At 44.2% G+C, this 20,385-nt stretch overlaps 2 protein-coding genes across 3 annotated transcripts; one reads left to right on the top strand and one right to left on the bottom strand.

Annotated features, from left to right (window-relative positions):
• The first annotated feature begins 586 nt into the window (after positions 1–586).
• Positions 587–4,314, top strand: spcs3 (signal peptidase complex subunit 3). The gene is made up of 5 exons (XM_079337491.1): positions 587–843; positions 1,620–1,695; positions 2,221–2,295; positions 3,582–3,697; positions 3,875–4,314. The coding sequence occupies exons 1-5, from the start codon at positions 701–703 to the stop codon at positions 4,005–4,007; spliced, it is 543 nt and encodes a 180-aa protein (XP_079193617.1). The 5' UTR covers positions 587–700; the 3' UTR covers positions 4,008–4,314.
• A 1,044-nt stretch (positions 4,315–5,358) lies between these two features.
• kdm2aa (lysine (K)-specific demethylase 2Aa) lies at positions 5,359–19,832 on the bottom strand. 2 transcript variants are annotated; one of them, XM_079337413.1, is made up of 25 exons: positions 19,344–19,832; positions 18,364–18,502; positions 18,069–18,147; positions 17,886–17,932; positions 17,296–17,474; positions 17,041–17,147; positions 16,864–16,960; positions 16,621–16,774; positions 15,385–15,500; positions 15,175–15,301; positions 14,872–15,098; positions 14,368–14,445; positions 13,619–13,746; positions 13,365–13,488; positions 13,143–13,271; positions 12,791–12,874; positions 10,096–10,131; positions 9,816–9,921; positions 9,135–9,740; positions 8,619–8,754; positions 8,062–8,307; positions 6,699–6,862; positions 6,208–6,354; positions 5,854–6,072; positions 5,359–5,704 (listed from the first exon to the last, which is right to left on the bottom strand). In XM_079337413.1, the coding sequence occupies exons 1-25, from the start codon at positions 19,377–19,379 to the stop codon at positions 5,523–5,525; spliced, it is 3,693 nt and encodes a 1,230-aa protein (XP_079193539.1). In that variant the 5' UTR covers positions 19,380–19,832; the 3' UTR covers positions 5,359–5,522. The 2 variants fall into 2 exon arrangements, with proteins under 2 accessions (XP_079193539.1, XP_079193540.1); XM_079337414.1 differs by having other exon boundaries at positions 16,864–16,957.
• Positions 19,833–20,385: the final 553 nt, after the last annotated feature.

Raw genomic sequence — 20,385 nt, 5'->3', positions numbered from 1 at the left:
CTTGCAGCGTTTTGTTCTCCCTTAAGGAGAAACAAAGTTTGTGTAGAGAGTGATGAACGAATATCACAGATTCTGTACATTTCTCAAACTTTAAAATTTCTCTTCTTAAATTCCACAGTGCACCTTTAAAGTCATGTTTATGTACATCTCTTTCTGCAGTTTATTTGATTATCAGATTGACTCGTTATTATTTGTTTACTGAGTGAAAAAAGAAAGCTGATTTAAAACGTTTTTTGTTGTGTTTACTTGAATGTTTTTAAATAAAGTTATTTAAAAAAACGTTCTTCCGCTGACTCGTCGCTATTATTTAAATGTATTTCCTGTTTCTGTTCTGTCAAGTTAAAGTTATACAGACACGGAAATACATGCTATAGTCAAAAAAGTTAAAGTATCTAAAAAACCAACAGAATAATAAATCAACACAACGACGGGAGGAAAGATATTCAAAATATATTTCGCAATACCTTAAATAGTTTCAGTGTTTAAAATGATTAAAATGACGTATTTATGTATGTTATAACACATCATTCAAATTATACATACTTTAATTTTGAAGTTTAGACACAGGAAGTAGATGTAAATTGTGACGTCACAGCTCGATTTTTCCGGTTTGTACTCCGAGCAGCTAGCATTGTATTGTTAGCCTTGTCCCGCCTGTGTGATCATTTCATTAGTGATTTAATTTTTACCCGGGTTAAAGATGAACACGGTCCTGTCCCGAGCCAACTCTCTGTTCGCCTTCTCCCTCAGCGTCATGGCGGCGTTAACGTTCGGCTGCTTCGTCACCACCGCCTTCAAAGACCGCAGAGTGCCGGTGGACATCCACGTCTCCAGAGTCATGCTGTGAGGATACCTGAGTGTGGACAGGTGTTCACGCTGTGTAAACACCTGTTCAACACACTAACCTTTAACGTTACTATAACACGGAGAGAAGAGGAGTGAAAACCGCATCCTCACTCAAGTGTTCGAAAACAGTGTTCATGTAGTTTCTGAAGCAGACCTGTAATGACGTCAAGGGTACATTTAATAAAGTTAAATGTCCTTTTTATTCTGCAGACACGACAGACGATGCATTTTCACTAATCTGCATAAATAAGACCTGCGAACTGTGTTTGACTCTGAAGTGTCTGTACAGGAAATTGAAGGATGCAAAATCCTGTAACGCAATATTTTAAGGGTGGAGGCAGAATCTTGCATTATAGAAAATTATTATGCCTTATTTAGCATTTTCCTGTGATGTGCATGTGACTCTCGGCAGGTGAAAACTTCATCATGTCCAACAGCTGCTCACATCACTGTGTTAAAGATATCTCTGTTATACCTTCTGCAGTCAGGTGTTATTACATGCATTTGTTATAGTAATAAAGTGCAATCTACTCATTAAATGTCAGGATCGTCTGCAGTAAAACAACCTTCAATAGCTTCAAAACATGTCCCCTAGTCTCTGTGTCTCCTCACCTGTCTCTGTGTCCTCACTTTTCTCTGTGTTCTCACATGTCCTCTTGTCTCTGTGTCTTTACATGTCCTCTTGTCTCTGTGTCCTCACGTGTCCTCTTGTCTTTTTGTCCTCACCTGTCCTCTTGTCTCTGTGTCCTCACGTGTCCTCTTTTCTCTCACAGGAAGAACGTGGACGACTTCACAGGTCCCAGAGAGCGCAGTGACCTGGGCTTCATCACTTTTGACCTCTCGGTCGATATCCTTTCTAAACACGGCCTGACCTGTTGAAATGTCAGCTCTATTTAGATCTTATTGATATTTAGTAACTGCTGTGATCAGTTTAGATTTAAATATATTAATGATATTTCCTGGTGTAGTTGTTATGCTCAGAATAAAACAGGTGATTTTGTTCATCAGGTAATATGGAAGATATAATCAATAATGACCTCAATCTGTTGATTTCTCTGAAGGAGGATTTGATATCATCGATGTGAAATAAATCATCAGCTGTATTATTGGTGTAAACATGAATCAATGTTTCTCTGCCTGAGAGAACATCCTTATAACAGAAGCCTTTTTAACGAATCAAAGCCTTTCATTAATGTCAGCTCTGTCACACACTCTCTCTCTCTCTCTCTCTCTCTCTCTCTCTCTCTCTCTCTCTCTCTCTCTCTCTCTCTCTCTCTCTCTCTCTCTCTCTCTCTCTCTCTCTCTCTCTCTCTCTCTCTCTCTCTCTCTCTCTCTCTCTCTCTCTCTCGGGTAGTTCTTTAACTGTTTCCACATCTGCAGCCCATTTTTGACTGGAACGTCAAACAGCTGTTTCTCTACATGTCAGCAGAGTACGCCACCAAGAGCAACGTAAGACACACACACACACACTCACACTCACACTCCACACATATAGAGAGATATTTTCTCTGCATGAGTTCAGATTAGGGGGGACCTCGACGAGGATTTACAGTCGAACCAGACTCGTCTGATTTTCTCTCTCTGTTGTTGTTTTACTGCACTACTTTCATATTCTCATTCGAAACGCACAAAGATAATCCACGTAATGAAACTATTTGTCATCTAGACTTGGAATAACAAATGATTTTGTGATAGGACTTGATCCATCCTTTGTCTGCATCATCGTGACACGATGACAGCCCAGCGTGTAATCACGTTTATAATGAAGGTTTTTCCCTTACTGGAGAGATTTGAACAGCTTCCTTGCGCTGAACCGGACTCCAGACTATAGTGCAGCTTCTGGACACCGGCATTGAGCCTGAGCCCATTTATTTAACCTCTGATTATTGTCGAACAGTAATATAAAAACAATATGAACTGAGTTTACTTACAGATGGTTCATTTTTAGGTCAACCAGAGGAGCTGGCCAGCTTTCATCAGCCTGTAAATATCTGTAATATAATTAACATGAACATTTCCTTCTTATCTGAAAACAATATGTCCAATCATACGGAGGTAACCTGCAGTCTGACAAACTCATCTTCAGTGAATGCCAAAAAAAAAAAAGTTGAATTTGAAATAGACCTTTTTATATATAATGCAAGGATAGCACAATGAATAATGCCTGATTTGTTTTTGTTCCTGTTGAGATAAAGTTCTCAGAAGTAGTTTATTTAGATTTTTTTTTTTTTTAAATCACACAGCAGCCTACATATCCCATGTGTTGAGTTATAGTGATGTCAGCAACTGGAGGTCTCATTTGATGCAATATGAGTTTGACACCCCTGTTCTAAACTTTTGATTGACATGTGACTTGGCCGATTATGACCTTTGACACGGTTTCCAGCCTGTAACAGCCAATGAGAGCCTGATCGGTCCCCTGTGCAGATCACTGACGTTTCTTCAATGAAATTCTGAACACTTTGATGCTGCTTCAATTAACAACTCAGGGTGTTGTGTTGTTCTTGCATCACCATGGAGATTGACTCCAGTTGGTATTAAGACCAAGCTCAGCTGTAAGCCTCGACTTCTTTGTAAGGTTAGACATTAAACAACCCCCACGTAGCTGGAATGGAATAATCCTGGTGTTCGACTGTGTGACTGTCAGTCGACTGAGACTCTGTGGAACAAATGGTGTCACTGCTGATCGTCACATTGATACGAACAGTAATGATGAACTGTGTGTGTACTTTCAGGCTCTGAACCAGGTCGTTCTGTGGGATAAAATCGTCCTGCGCGGTGAAAAAACCAAACTGAACCTCAGAGACATGAAGTCCAAATATTTCTTCTTCGATGACGGCAATGGACTCAGGTCAGACACACACACACACACACACATATACATACACACACACACACACAAAGTTAGTTTTCAGCCTTTTTGGTCGTTTTTCTAGATTTCCTCAGATCTGAAGGTTGTCTCTCAGTTTTTGCAGGTTGAACGTTATCTGCTCTCTGATTGGCTGACAGTCGTTTGTTTCTCCTGCAGGGCCAATAAGAACATCACTCTGTCTCTGTCCTGGAACGTTGTCCCAAACGCAGGAATCCTTCCCTTAGTGGCTGGCAGCGGTCACATCAGCCTCCCCTTCCCAGAATCATACGAGACCACCAGGAGCTACTGATCCACCTAGACACACACACACACACACACGTTCACACACACTCTGTTTGTGTTTCTTGTTTAACAGAATCTTTGTAATAAAAGGTGAAACTGTGGATTCATTCATAATTATTTGACCAGATTTGAACATTTGACAAAAACAGAAACTGCTTTCCAGAGACGCGTACATGAACACTGAAGGCTCCGGTTGATCTCAGTCAGTGGAGCAGGTAAAGGCTTCAGGCCTTGTCGCTCTGGTTGCTGGTTCACTTCCTGATCCGGACGATGTTTGATGCACTGTTAAAATAAAGGCAGCTTTATGCCATGTTCACGCTTGAATTCTTCTTTCAACTGCTAGCGCCCTTTTACACCCAACCCTTCAGTTGAATTGTTTTAACTTTTCAGAAAAGCGCTGTGTGACATCAAGCGCCTATCAGCTGACCAATCAAGACAAGAGGGGTCGGTGCGCATGTACCTTCCCTAGTTACTTAAGTCCCTAGTTACCAGTGGCCAAAAAGATGTGTGAATTACATCTCAAGTCTGTTACGTCTCCGTGCACCCTCGTCTACACTCACAAGTCCAGTGTGAACCGGTGTGAACACGGCCCGAGTAGACCTCGAGCAGAACAAGACTCAGCTGAATGTTTTCTCTATGCTGTTTTAAATGATTGCTATAAAGTGATTACCCGTTTCATATCACATGAGAGCAGAATATTAGTACATTATTTATAGACGATTAGAAAGCTGCAGTCAAACTATCAGGTCGGTGAAGGATTAATACAGCAGCAAGCTTTGAAATGAACTCCCCTCACTCCCACCAAAATAGGATTTTATGACCGTCACTCAAAAAAACAAAACTACAATATGATAAAAATCCTACTTTTTTCTTCTTTTTTTTTTACATCTTATGGTTTCAATCTGATTTTATAAATCCATGAAAAAACGTTAAATAAACCCGAGTTCAGTTTTCAAGACAAGAAAATCATTCATTAGGTGATTTCTTGAAACTTTAGAGGGGTTTCATTTTGTGCAGGTGATCACTTCTGCAGAGCGTCTCCGATGACTAACAAAGAAAAGTTACACCTGTTCAATAAGGCAGCATCAGTGCAGACTCACTGTTGGAGGGTTTAATAACCCACTACACACACACGTTTTAGACAGCAGCCACTGTGGCAGATCTGTCACATAAACACAAAGTGGAAGTGTGCAGGAAGTGGTTTAAGAAAGGCCCATTGTTACTGGGAGCACTGGGCCAAGGGGCTCTCTGCCTACCGATGAACTAATTGAACACAGGAGCAAAGAAGGCCCGACCAATCAGGCCAGAGCGCCGTCACACAGCAGAGTGGAGGGGGGTCAACAAAACAAACAAAGCTCAACAATGAAACAGGTCCCTTTATTTATTTTACAGTGATTGGAAACTAATGTACAAAAACAAAGGAAACATCAAACAGTCTGATCATTTATGAAAACAGGAAGAAAAACACTGCATTGTTCATGTTTGTAGCCTCGCTTCTGTTCAGTCTCAGCTTGTTTATGCGTCAGTCCATGCGCTGGATTAGCTTCTCCTCCATCATGCAGTAGTGGGCGACGTGGGACAGATCAGAGATGAAGGCGTCACACGCTCTTCTGCTCACACCTGAACATCCGCGCAGGTCCAACAGAGACAGACAGGACAGACGCTTCAGGTAAGACAGGCAGGTGTCCGTCAGCTCACTGCAGCCTGAGACAAGGAGAGAGAGAGACACGGGGAGTCAGGCTGATCTGCTGGCGCCTTACTGAGAGGACTAAACTCAGAGGAATTGCCCCCTGCTGGAGGTCTGACAGAATGCACGTTGAAGAAAGCCGAGTGTGCTACTTGTGTTGTCTCACCTGCCAGGTAGAGTTCGGTCAGGTTGTGTCTGGTGTGTGTCCCTGCAGCAGTGAGCAGAGCGATGGACGAGTCACTGATGTCCTTACAGTGTGAAAGGTCGAGTCTCTGCAGCTGAGGCATGTGTCTCTGCAGCAACCTGAGAGACGAGTCGCTCACCTCCAGACCCGCCATGTGCAGAGTCCCCATGTTCCTCAGCCTGCTGCGGGTCGACTCAGAGTCTGTGGGGGCGACACAAGGGGTAAACACGAGGTCAAAAAAGTGAAAAAGAAGAAGCAGCTACAAACAGAGTTTTTTTTTTTTTTAAGCCGACGCTAACATGAAAAACGACTTCAGTGTGAGAGTGTGGTTCTGACCCGGGGGGATGATGATCTCTTTGATCTGAGCGTCTCTGATTCCTTCACACCAACGCAGGTCGAGCAGACGGAGACAGGGAAGAGAGGGAGACACCAGCGCGGACAAACAGGCCCAGGACAGACCGGTAACCCTCAGCTCCCTCAGACCTGAGACAGACACAGAGACCGACACAAACTGCTGGTTGAGACATGGAAACTATAAACGACTATTATTACTATTATACGACTGTTATGTACTAAGTACTAGAACCCCCACTACCAAACAGTCTAAATGACCAACAGTGCAGGTACTCCTGCAGGTTGGAAGAAGAGGAGGGATCTCCTCCTTTGAAACCAAAAGATAGAGAGGGAGCATTGCCAAAATGTTACACACTTGTTTCATGTCTTAAAATCTGTTCACAGTAGAATCAACGATCACACTAATTTAATCAGAACAGTTTACAGAGATAACAGTGAGTATTATTAACAGTGTGTGTGTGGTGTGTGTGTACCAGGCAGCCTGCCGAGCAGACAGGTGAGCTGTCTCTTGGCTAGCGGGGTCCAGGACAGGTCCAGAGACGACGGCTGACGTTTGATGATTCCAGCCAGAGACTGATTGGAGAGAGGACTACACCGACTGACATCCACATGAGACCACAGACGCTTATCACAGCTCCTGAGAGACACACGGGATAAAGAAAGAAAGAGATTTAGGATATATGCATGCATTTCTAAATCAACATATTTATAGTTTTTAATAATAAAGAAATTAACCATGGAGACCAGAGCGTTTTTTAAACCAGGCTGTAGGAGCAAAACGAGTACGAGTACTCATTTAGACCGGAGAAACTTTCCCCCAGAACTCTGCTCTTTATGAGGAACTACGTGCGTTTCCATCAAATCTACTGAGGTAGAAATGTAGTTCTGTGGTCAAAGTTCACCCCTAAAAAAGATCCTGTCAGAGGTTATGTACTTATAAAGGTATTTACCCTCCCTTCATCAACTGTTAGATTTATAGAAAGGTCCAAATCCAGGATTTAAAACCTTCACAGCTGAAAGCTTCTCTCTTAAACTAGTTTTTAATCTAAGTACATTTTAAGTTATTCACTCACTCATGAAGATAACAAAGAAACATTTATATTTGAATTGGTTTTTTTAAATAATGAACTGTGTATTTTTTTTAAATCTTGATTAAAATACCATCTTTAAGTATATTAAATTCTATCTTTGATGACTAAATCTTTCTCAGAAATATAATTTTAAACGATCCTGCATATTCACAATAAAATAGCTGATGTTCTAAATTTCAAATGTCATCATCAAAAAATATTTGTTCTCCAAATTCAGTTGAAGAAGTTCATTGCAGGGTTAAATATCCTTCATCTTCCTCAGAGGTGTGTCTTGGTGAAATGAGGACACCGAGGTATCCAGTTGAATTCTTCTAACAATTTCAAGCAGCACTCGTCTCCCTACATGGTTAATCAGGGAAGTCATTTACAAAGTCATACAGCCTGATTTGCTTAAACTTCACAGAACTTCAGGCAGCGGTAGAAACGCAGACAACTATATGCATCAGGAGCTTTTTAGTTCCTCGAAGAGAAGTCCTTGAACCTTTTAGTTGTGGAGACTAAAAGTCTGCTCAGCAGGGATCAGCTGCTGGAGTCGCTTTATGACGTCAGTTCACTACTCCCAACACTCAACACAGTCAGTGTTAGTGCCGTGTTATTGTTGCAGTTTTACAGTATGAACAGTGTAAGTATAAGTGAATTTAACCCCCCAAGAATTGTGCTTCGGTTGAGCGTTCACTGAACACCTGAAGAGGACGTGTGTGTGTGTGTGTGTGTGTGTGTGTGTGTGTGTGTGTGTGTGTCGTACCACTTGTACCAGGCCTTGCACACGGTCATACAGTTGAGCAGCTCGGCTCTGTCCAGGAACCTGAACACTGACACCCACACCTCCTTCTCTCCTCCCCCCTCGTTTCCTACGTCTTTGAAGGAGGGCAGCGACAGCAGGGAGGGGGGAGACAGGGAGGAGGAGGGGGGAGGAACCTCTTCGTCCTCTGATGAAGACCCCGAGCCATCTCTGGTCCCTCTGTTGCCATGGTTACCCCGCAGGCGAGGCCTATGACATCACAAACACAGCACATGGTGTCTACTGATGTCACAATCTTCATTTTGAGGTCTGACTGAGAACTGAGTTTTTGTCTTGAACTGATGAGGAGGAAGAACCTTCATCTAATGTTTAATAAACAGAAACACAGGATGACATCAGCATCGTGTGTGTGTGTGTGTGTGTGTGTGTGTGTATCTTCTGTTTCTGTGTGAGAGACAAACATCTGAACAATCAGAGAGTTTGACCTTTTACTCAGACTGCTGTAGACTAAATGTTACTGCTGAGTCAGCAGCTGTGTTCAGTCGTAATCTTTTCAGTACCTGCCCGGTCCCCGAGATGTGGCGCTCTCCCCCGAGGGTTTGGACAGAGTCTTCCTCTGGATGAAGGTCTGCTGACCTGCAGCGCCCCCTGCTGACCTCTGAGCCACAGCTGCCTCCAGCTTTGGAACGATGGAGCCTGAACACACACGGAGGATTTCATGAAGGCACACAGCTCCTTCATGTTTAAAGGAGGCCTGTCAGCAGTAACTGCTTCAACACAAGTAATTAAGGTTTGAAATTAAAGAATCTCATTTTTTTAAATTGTGATTAATCACATCCTATTTTGTCCCTTCAGGCCCACCGTGGATAAGCTGCTGCATCTTGAAATGTCTTTTTTCACTCTCAGACAGCTGAGCTGAGTCCAAAGAAATATCACCACACGTCACTTCTGTACCCTTCCTTTTCACTGTTCTGACCTGAGATGAGCTGCGATTGGTGAGATTTTGCGTGCTCCATGTCACCTCACAGTTTATGATGATGAGTTTATGAAAGTGTGTATTCTGTCAACATACTGACCGCTGTGTGTGCGAGCCTTTTGGGGGTGCTGCAGAGTCACAGTGAGGTATGAGCCGCTCAGCAGGTCGTCACTCAGGTCTGACACCAGGAGGACTGGAGGCTCAGGGTCCGAATCCCAGCGCCCCTCCTCCTCCTCGTCATCCTCCTCTTCCTCATCCTCCAGGGTGTCGAGCTCATCGTCCTCAGGGTCAAAGTCTCCTCCATCGCTGTCCTCCTCCTCGTCATCGTCAGCTCTTCTCCTTCTCCGACGGTGATGATGACGGCGCTCTTTCCCTTCATGCTCACTGTCCTCCTCCTCTTCATCATCATCCTCTTCTTCATCATCGTCGTCGTCATCTTCATCGTCCGACTCGTCCGACTCATCTCCTCGGCGCTGCATCCTTGACCCGCCCCGCAGCCTCACGCCCCTCCCCCTCCGCCCCGCCTCTCTCACGCCCATCCCTCGCTTCAGTTTGAATGCAGAGGAGCCCGAAGGCATGACCCCGCCTCTACTTCCTCTGTGGGCGGAGCCTCCTCTCAGTAAGCCCCTCCTGTTAGCATTGAAGCCTCTCCTGGAAGAGTGGACCGCCCCTCGAGCGTGGAGCACCATCTTCCTCCTCTGAGAGCCTGAGGACGCAGGAGGGAAGGGTCAGAGTCACAATGATTTAGAAGGCATCCTGTGACCTTAATAAAGACACTGACCTTCATCCTCATCATCACTGGCAGAGTCATCTCCGTCTCGGCTGTGTCTCTGTCGTCTATAAATCTTCGCCATCCGAGCGTCCAACAGAGACGAAGATTTACGCTTCTATACGTGGAGAAGAGGAAGGAAGAAATAACGGAGGAAAGGAGAAACAGAGAGGCGATAAGGAAAGGAAGGGTAGAAAGCCAGGAGGGAAGGAGAGGAAGAATAAAAGGAGAGAGAGTTTATAAAGTCGAAAAATAAAGCAAACTTCTAAAAAGAGAGACAACTAAGACTCACCAGAGGGAGGCCGTCAGCTTTATGTCCTTTAGTCTGCTTCAGGAGAGGAAGGGTGGAGGAGCAAGAGGAAGAGGAGGCAGGAGGAAAAAAAGGGGAAGAAGAGGAGGGAGAAGATCAGAAACATGTTAACAGAGTCACGGTGATGTTTCAGGACACGAGCTGATGAGATGCTTCATGTTCCGATGGCTCTGAGCTCATCGTCAGTGAGCGGTCCTCAGCCGACACACTTTCAACTTCTCACTAAACATCTTCAACAGGAGAACACGAAGGTATGAACACGTCTCCACTCAAACTCAAATATTCAAGCATCATTCAGCACATGTGAAGAACCCACTGAGGGAGTCTCAAGTGTTCACACAACTGAATCTAAACAAGTCAGAAGTGAAGGAGGCTGTCATGATACCAGATGTTACATTATTAAATGATTGTAGTTCAAATTAAACACTATTGATATCTTTTTGATATTGAGGCAAATAAAATGGAAACCAAGGCACCGACATAAAATAATTTATTGTTTTTAAATCTGCAAAATTTGCCGGCAAATTCCTGAATCCTGCCGAAGTCTAACTCCTAAGTTGGTCTTTGTTAGTGTGGATCAGTGGAAGAGTTGGTCAGCTCTAAACAAAAAAACTGAAAAAGTTGCTCGTGCTGTTTGGTGAATGTGTATGAATTGATTGGTTTACACAGCAGACTCTGCCATCGGTGTACGGTGACGACGAAGGCCGACTGTGGCGTCGCCTCACGATGCCTTTCGTCTTGACCAAAAAGTTGCACTTGAACGCACCCTAAGGACTGCAGTCGACGGCCAACCACCGCGTACAAAACGTACCCTTCAGAGAAAATCACTCATGCCAGCAGGTGGCAGTAATCTCGAATCGTCATCCCAAAAAGGGGAAACCGGAAGAGGACGAGGACGGAGAAGAACACAGATATATAAAGCGTTAAAGAGCGTCGCTCAGCACTCAGGATACAGACACTTCTCATCAAGAATACTGTCTGAGAAGAAGTTCAAGTTCATCCCTTCCGTTTTTCTTCTCATGCACTGAGTCACTTTGCTGAACAGCCAATCAGAGTGATTCCTCTCACCACAGAGCCGACAGGTCGTGACACGTGATGTCCTCCATGTGTCAGTGACAGTCTCCTCCTCAGTCATCAGCAAAACACAATCAAAGCAAATTTTTTTTCTTCCTTTGGGATCATTTGGGCCAGCTGACCAGCTGACCGTCATGAATCAAGTCATTTACCGTCTGTAGCAACAGAGAGAAATTCTCTTCCTGTGAGACAGGCTCAAGTTTCCTCATGCTTTCAGAGAAGGTGGGACTCTCCGGACACATTAAAAACACTCAGATGTTTAGGTAGCTGCATCTCCTTTAACTAAAGGAATCTGATGATTTAAAATCTACATCCACAAAATTCAAGCTGACAGCTGGCCAAAAGTCAAAACGTTCTGAAAAAAAACACTGATTGTAATTATTAGTTAAATAAACGATACATTTTAATCTAAACGAATATCATTATTATTATTATTATTATTATTATTAAGGGTTTCACTCCTGAGCTCCTCCACTTTTCAAAACATTGACAATGTTTTTGTGAAATGTAGACAGAACTAGAGTAGATAGAATATATTATCTGTATAATTCAGGACAGAGACAATGTTCCATCAGCTGTACAAAGAACTGAGACACAATAACACAGACAGACACCTGTCTCACTTCTGTGTCTACACTGCACACTGACAGCTACACCTCTGAGAAGCTTTCAAAGAAAAAAAACAATTTATAGTTCAATAAAAAGTGAACCTGCTGCTGCTGCTGCGTATCAACGTCACTAAAGACATGAGTGCACGAAGAGGTGTCCATGAAGAAGCCAGAAATCAGAAGATGATCAGTGAGAAAAGAAGACGTGATCAGAGAGTCTGAGGAGGAGAGACGGAGCTCGGGTTCGACAGGTTCTTATTCTATCTGAGAGATTTAAACTCAACCCTGTATCCGTCCTCTTTAATGACCATGAAGTGGAAAAGGGGGTGGGGGGGGGGATGTACATGCCACAGAGAGGGGAGGGGCTGATGCAGAGTAGGCGGCTCCTCTCACCAGTCTCGAGCTGATTGGCTGAGAAGGCAGAGGGGCCGCCACCAAGAGAAGAGAGGCTGAGGAGGAGCAGCAGGAGAGAGGAGGAGGGGGGAAGAAACCACAGCGGACCACCTCCCCGTCCTGCTGGGAGACCCCAGGACCCCCCAACACTGCAGCAGAGGGCCCGGGGCCCAGCCGGAGCACCAGGGGCCCGCGGGGACGGACCTGCTGCTGGTGACCGGGGGCCAACGACTCGTCACTGCCTGATGACTGACAGTCACATCGACCAATCACATGAAACCAGGAAGAAAATCATCCAATCAACAAGAACGTCGACGTAAAGGAGAAAGTATGAGGTAATCAACAGAAGGTAAATCGACCAATCAACAAAAAGGAGGAGATAACTCCACAGAAAACAAGTATCAACCGATATGAAAGAGAAAGTATGAAGTTATTTCATCAACCAAACAACAGAAACCAGGAAGAAAACCAAACGACAAAATATACACAGGACAATTCACCTGTTAGACAGCGTGTGTGTGTGTGTGTGTGTGTGTGTGTGTCTGTGTTTGTTTGTGAGTGCGTGCGTGTCTGCATGTGTGTGTCTGCGTGTGTGTGTGTACCTCAGGGTCAGTGATGCCCTGCACACATTTGGGACACTCCCAGCAGCTGGGCAGGTCTTTGTTCACCACTCCTTCTCCTTGAACCTGAACACACAGACGACATGAGAGAAAAGGAAATATTCAGGAAAATGCACCAGGAGCGAGCGGGCGGGGATAATGATGTGGCTGACATGACTATAGACTGTCTGCATGCAACCTGTGTGATCTCTGTGCTTCATTATGTTTTGTGGTTATCAGCAGCTTCTTGTCATCATAGAATCAAACTCCGTCTGCATGTGTGAACAACCAACTGAGGAAGGTTCCAGGGCCAGCCTGTAAGACAAGAGTGTGTGTGTGTGTGTGTGTGTGTTACCGTCAGGCAGGCAGGATGAACTATCTGGGCACAGTTGGAACACTCCATGAGGATGAGGGAGGCGTCTCCCGTCTCTTCCTGGTTGGGCTCCTTACAGATCTCGCACACAGCAGACAGAGGGAGGCCTGGCTGCAGGGGGAGGGAGGGTAATTACACTCCATGTTTCAATAAAACACACCTGCATATAAAGATAGAGCGTGATGTCATCCAGGTGAGACGTACAGAGAGACACTGCCTCAGCACACAGGTCTGCTTGAGTTTCCCTGGACCTCCAAACTTCTTCATGTCTCTGCAGAAGTTACATTCTCCACACTCCGATCTCATACACGCCTCACACCGTTTACACCTGCACACACAGGGACAGAACACACAGGTACATCCGTGATCTTTACTGTTAACAGTATACGGATAAAAACATGTGCATTCTACCGGCTGATCAATCAGAGCATTAACCAATCAGAGCGCAGCTGTGTTACCTGACTCTGCGACGTCTGAGCACCGACATGGAGGAGGCCGGTTTCTGAGGGCGGGGGATGATGGGTGTGTTAGTCAGCTTGGGACGAGGAGGGGGAGGAGGAGGAGGGGGAGGCTGGTACCACGAGGGCTGAAGGAGAGGAGAGATAAAAACAAGTGAGGTGACCAGAAGAGAGAAAAGGTAACAAAACAGAATAACATGATACAATATAAAAACATGTTTGAGACCAACACAGAGTCATCAGAAGAGGACGAGCAGGAAAACATTTCACACTCATTCAGTCTCAGAAATGTTCAAGTTATATGTCCAGTCGTTTATTTGACCAAACATGGAACACATAAGAGATGGCTTTTTCTTCTTATAGGAAATAAAACATTGGAGACTTCAATTCAAACAGTGACACTTGAAAAATAAGCCGCTGTCTGCATCATTTGTACGTTTGATCTTTTTTACAGTTTTGAACATGACAGCGTTGATCTCCAAGAGGAGCAGGAGAAAACTCCTGATGCATTGTCCACCTGTTTAAACCACATGACGTTGATATATGTGTACAAAAAAAAAAGCTGCTACAAGAATGTTCACGTCATTACATCAGAGGTGTAAAGTATCTGTGTACCTGACAGTCGGGTTATTGAAGCACAAACTTGTAAAGAAACAATTTTTATTAACTTCTTTAAAAGACTTTAAATATTACGGACGTGTGTGTGTGTGTGTGTGTGTGTGTGTGTGTGTGTGTGTGTGTGTGCTTACTCTTTTTGGCCAGCGGACGATGGGTTTCCCCGTGTACGACAGTTTGGGACTGTCATTGGCGTGTTCCTTCAGGAGAGCCTGTAGACACGAAGCAGCATTAAAATATAAAGAAGAAGAAGAGTCTGTCATAGGTACAGTGATGACATACACACTTTATAATATCACACATTTTAAAACCATACAATCTCTGATCAGCACTATTTAAAAGTCTAGAAGCTTTAATAAAAAAAAATAAAAAAGTCTTAATTTAAGTCAGGCGTGTGCGAGAAGAACGAACCGGTCAAACTTGCTCGTCGTCTAAATTGTACAAAGAAGTTGGCAACATTTCAGTTTGGGTTTCCTGATGGTACTCATGAAACTCCAAAAATACCCAACAAAACATTTTTTTTTTTAATAAACCCGTCTATTTTAAACCAAAACTGCACTGGCAACCTTTGGACGTGTGCATTGGACTGCAGGTACGGACATTTTTGAGTATCAGTAGTCATCGCAGTCATCACAGACCTTGATGTGTGTGATGAGAGCCGGGGCGTTGTGTATTCCTGCAGGGACACACTTCTTGTTAGACGGCAGAGCTTCCAGTTTCCCCAGCAGGTTCCACATTCCTTCCAGTTCAAGAGGAGTCACATGAACATTGTCAGACTGCTGCCGTTCATCTTCCTCCTCCTCCTCCTCCTCTTCCTCCTTCACCAGCTCAGAGGCTGCATCAGAGTTGGGGGGCTTCTTCAGACCTGACCAAACAGAGGACACACTCTTTCAATAAGCAGCAAGCCCACCACCAAGACGTCCTCCTGTTCGGACACGTACCGATGCCCAGTGAGTGTTTCTGGAACTCAGGTGTGAGGTACGAGGTCTTTGTCAGGCTGAACACGTAACGCTCCAGCACGTACCAACACATCTCATAGTAGAACGGGTAACGGAACTTCACCGGAACCTGGACGCCAGGAGGAGGGAAAAAGATTATTATAGAAGCATTTAAACATCATCTCAATGAGGGGTGTGTGTGCGTGCTCATACCCGTGTCCTGTCCTCGATGTTACAGATGTTGAGCTGCATGGGAATGTTGAAGCTGTGCAGGAAATTCCCTCCGAACACCATGGAGTCCACAGGAGTGTAGACGGCATGGATCCAGCCTGAGTTTTTAAAAAACACACACACACACTCAGAAATGTAACCTTGCAGCTCCACTCAGAGCAGAGTTCAGGCTAAAGGGAAGCAGATACTTCAGTGGGGTCTAAAAGTTTAAAAAAAAAATTAAAAAAAAAATCGGGTGAGATTCTCGTGCACCCTCGCCCGTCAGCACCCACAGGCTGCATTCTGAGCGGAGCTGCTGTGTCAGAGTTGAGACAGACTGAAAACACGAGGGAATTTCACAGTAGGAACAAGGTGATAACGAGATAACTGCTTCATACTCCCTTTTTCTCTATCAGAGTGTATTATTCAGAACAGTTAAAGACATGATGTTAGGCGGGATCAGTGTCATTGTCTCATGTTTAGCAGCTTTATTGAGCGCAGAAAGTCATCTAAGCCAAGTAAAGCGCCTTGTTCGCAGGCTAATAAATAAGAGCATCCTTCTACGGGATGTAGACACTTCACACAACACCACTGCTTGTCAACAGATGCATGTTGTCTATTAGGGGGAGCCATGACAGCACTGTATTACCACAGTGCAGTAACTCACAGACACCTTGAGGGGGCGCCAAAGTGCACTAAACTGAAATCATACATAATGTTGCTTTAAGCCCTTTAATTTAATTTAATTTACACTTTATTACACTCTGTCTAACACACACATAGGCCGAGATACACACTCATGCACAAACAGGGTTCTAGTGACATGCATTAATGGAGAGGTCTCAGAGTGAGGGGGCTGCCCACAGCGAGCGCTCCAGAGCAGTTTTTGGGGTTCGGTGCCTTGCTCAGGGGCACCTCGGCAGTGCTCAGGAAATGGACTGGCACCTCTCCAGCTACCAGACCAGTTTCCGGACTTGGTCCGTGCCGGGACCTGAACCGGCGACCCTCCGGTTCCCAACCCAAGTCCCTACAGACTGAGCTACTGCCGCCCCTTTAAAGAATCAAGAGATCAAATTGGGTCTTTAACAAACTGTAAATACAAAAGTTATAGATTGAAATAGTGAGTCACACTGCAGTAAAACAAACCCTCTCTTCACTCTGAATATGGCTGCAGTATCAAGAGTGACTCAGATTTATAAGTCTTGTATGTATGATGTCTACATGTGTTTGAATGTTGACCTGAGGGGATGATGAAGGTGCAGCCCTGCTTCAGCTCTATCCTCTGACAGTCCGACACTCGATCTCCCAGGAACACGTCTCCCTGTTTCCCAGACAGAACCCAGTTCTCATACAGTTCCAGGTTCTGAGGAGTGGGAGGGATGAGCCAGAACACCTGAAGACACACAGACACGCACGGTTACAGGTCACACACACAAGAACTGTGTGCACTTCTAAACTTTTAATAATCTGATTGTGTCCCACCTTGCTCCCTCTCAGGATGTGGTACCACACTGACGTTCCTCCAAAGTCGATGTGAAAGTCTGTGTAACAGCCCTCCACACTCATCAGACAGTACCTGCTCACGCCACACACACACACACACATTAAAACCGGCTCATATTCACACCCTGCAGTCATTAAAAGGTGCAGGTGTCTTACTTCTGGACTTTGGGGTACTGCATGTCTGTGATGGAGTTCGTTGAGTCTCTCTGTCTCTCCTTCAGGTGTCGAGGCCACATGTTGTCCACCCAGTCGATCAGGTCCACCTACACACACCACGTTTTAAAGAGCCGTTTCATCGCACTGACCCCATAAACACAGCAACACCCTGTCCCTGTTAGTTGCCATGGAAACCGCCTGTTCCTGTAACCATTGTCACATGTGTATTTTGTGTTAATTGTGTAGTTGACGTACAGTTGTGGGTCTGTGGACCAGCGACTCTAGCTTGGTGTGGCTGAACTCCAGGCTGATGACATTATAAAGCTTCTCTCTCTGAGGGGGCGGAGTCTCGTAGTATCGAGTCCACTGAGCCATTGACATCTCCGTCCCTTTCTGAGTGTTTACGTCCATGACATCGATCATCCGCCGGCTACCTGAGGGACACACACACACACACACACACACACACACACACACACACACACACACACACACACACACACACACACACACACACACACACACACACACACACACACACACACACACACACACACACACACACACACACACACACACACACACACACACACACACACACACACACACACACACACACACACACACACACACACACACACACACACACACACACACACACACACACACACACACACACACACACACACACACACACACACACACACACACACACACACACACACGTTCAGTACAGCACCAGAAGAATCATCTTGTCACATGACTGCTCTTACGTGCAGATATCTTTATACAAAGAGAAATAAATCAAAGTCCACTTCACACAACACAAAAATCTGAGTTCTTACCAACAAACATCTTCACATCGTTCACACTGAAGTCTGAATCAGGCATCCTGCAGAGACAACAGCACAATCAATACAAGACAAAATGACAACAACATCATCATGAAGAAGAAACAGACTCTGATGGAGTTTAAGGAAGAGGACGAGATGAAAGATGAGGATGAACATGAGGAGGAGGAGTCTTACTTGAGTCCGAGTCCTTCAGGTCTTTCAAACAGTATGGGGTCTCTCAGACCTCCTCTCTGCACAAACTCAACCGTCAGATCTAACAGACAAGAAAAACAAACCAACACAAAACATCATGTTACTGATTTCCCATCATGCACTGCAGCCCATGGTCCTGACAGTGATGGTTTTTACAGGTTTATTATTTAATCTGGTTATACTGCACGTCTGTTCACTGATGATCTGAACTTTGAGGTTTTATTAGAGATCACTGATAAACACAATATCAACACACACATGAACCACACACGCCTACCTTTCCCCTCCATGCGCAGCACTCTGTCAGAGCTAAACCTCTGGCTGCTGACCTTCTCCTCCAGGTCAAACATCCGCCGTCCATCGATCTCTTCATCTGAGATGCCGTCGTCATGGTAACGCCTACGCGTACCAGCCCGCTGAAATAGAACCAGAGGTATGGTGATGAAACCAGGTCTTAAACATGTTATTTTCCTCCAATGTTTTCTCTAAATCTATTATATATTTATTTCATCATCTCTGGATTACAACACTGGTTTTACTACAACTTAATTTCTTGAGATCTCAAGAAAATGGCTGAAAAGTATTAAATGAAAAAAAAGGTGAGAAAAAAATAAATAGATTTCCTTTTTGTTTTCTATCCAAATCACAATTTTATATCAAGACAACACTTCTCGGGATTACAACGTTAGTAAGCCTGTAAGCCACTTCAATTCATTATAATCTCAACAAAGCGTCTGAAATGTCTCCTCATCACAGAAACATAAAACAATTGATTTGTGTCCGCTCACAGCTTCAGTACTTTTTGATACCATCCGTGCGGGATGTAAAGAGTGATCTAGCTTCACACCTGTACTCGAAAAAATGAAATCAAAAGAAGTCTGTAAAATAAAAAAAAGGAGGAAAAAAAGATAACAGATGTAGACAAAAACTGTGTGTAAATAGTATAAGACAGAACTACACAAACACAAAAACCAACATTTAATCAACACCACAAGAAGAACCTTCAATCACCTCCCCTTAATGACAGAATAAAAACATTACAAGCGAGTTTGCAGCTCCTAAAGGAATCTTTTACAGTCATCATCTAGCTACAGTCTCATTTTGTAAATTAATAAGTGTGAAAGAATTATATCGTAAATCCAGTATCGTGAGTTTAGTTACATCCCCACCATCCCCTACAGAAATTATATTTAGAAAAATAGACATTTAATAAACCTTTAAAGACAAACAGGGTGAGTCTTCTGGCTTTAAACTCACCAGTCTTTTGCTGTATCGAGGTTTAGACTCGTCCATGACAGTTTTAATGCAGCTCCATAACAACGACCGTTATTCTTCTGACGTTTATTAACGGCACACTCTTTTCAAAACTATTTACCATTTATATTAAATATTCAAATGTAATAACCAGAAAGGCTTCCCACTGAGAAAATAATTAAACATGTAACACAAAATCCTCATTATATTCAGTTTGAGTCAGACTTCTCTCCAGCTTTGTTCTATCCTCACAGAGAGGGAGCTCATACTGCTCGCTCTAGCTGTTACCGACAGAAAACTCCACATGAGCGTTTATATCTTTAAAAAAAACAATGTTCAGATTAATAAAATAATATATATAAATATATTGAAGCCCCTGAATCGCTCCTGCTCTGTTAGTTTGGTTTCAAAGTTGATTAGCTCCCCGAACAGCCGCCATTTTCCATCCCATCACAAAACATCACAATGCCCCGCCCAAAAAAGCAAAGTGGACCAATAACAGACTCGCAAAGGGAGACGTTCATTGGACAACGGCGCGGTCAGTCACTTGAAAGCATTGTGTACTGTGATTGGCTGAGAGTAACCAATAAGAAACACGAAAAAGGTGTATAGAACCAACAGTAGCGCGCTCCAAAGAAAGACCTTAAATATGATTGGTCAATGTAGCTCCAGCTTGTCTACGATTGGACAGACAAACTGTCAATCAGGACAAAGTAGCCAGTCATGTGAGGGTATGGCGCAGTTACCACCTAATATACCAAGTCACCCTCCTGTATTAGCCGAATTAGCTCAATAATAAAGCGTTTTATTAAACTTACCCCCATATCCACACGACTCCGCCCAAACACACAAAGCTCCGGTAGACCGGGACGAGTGACGTCCTCGCGAGGATTTCTGTGCTGCCTCACAGACTCACCTCTTCGCTGAGCCCTTAGACACGTTTGATGCTTTCACCTCAACGAGGAAGTGCTCACAGCTCCATAAATGGAAGTGCACCCTGCGATGATGAGTGCTGATTGGCTGTAAAATGTTGCCTGGGTGCTGT

Source organism: Symphodus melops (genome assembly GCF_947650265.1).
Source record: "Symphodus melops genome assembly, chromosome: 2".
Classification (NCBI taxonomy): domain Eukaryota; kingdom Metazoa; phylum Chordata; class Actinopteri; order Labriformes; family Labridae; genus Symphodus; species Symphodus melops.
Note: the sequence above shows the minus strand (reverse complement) of the source record. Positions and strands in the feature narration are given on the sequence as shown.

Coding starts and splice junctions, on each gene's coding strand:
- spcs3 (XM_079337491.1), top strand. CDS start 701: ATGAACACGGTCCTGTCCCGAGCCAACTCTCTGTTCGCCTTCTCCCTC. Junction 844..1,619: donor CACGTCTCCAGAGTCATGCT/GTGAGGATACCT, acceptor TTTCTCTCACAG/GAAGAACGTGGACGACTTCA. Junction 1,696..2,220: donor CTTTTGACCTCTCGGTCGAT/ATCCTTTCTAAA, acceptor CTGTTTCCACAT/CTGCAGCCCATTTTTGACTG.
- kdm2aa (XM_079337413.1), bottom strand. CDS start 19,379: ATGGACGAGTCTAAACCTCGATACAGCAAAAGACTG. Junction 15,501..16,620: donor CACCTTCATCATCCCCTCAG/GTCAACATTCAA, acceptor TTAAAAACTCAG/GCTGGATCCATGCCGTCTAC. Junction 6,355..6,698: donor TCTGCTCGGCAGGCTGCCTG/GTACACACACAC, acceptor TGTCTGTCTCAG/GTCTGAGGGAGCTGAGGGTT.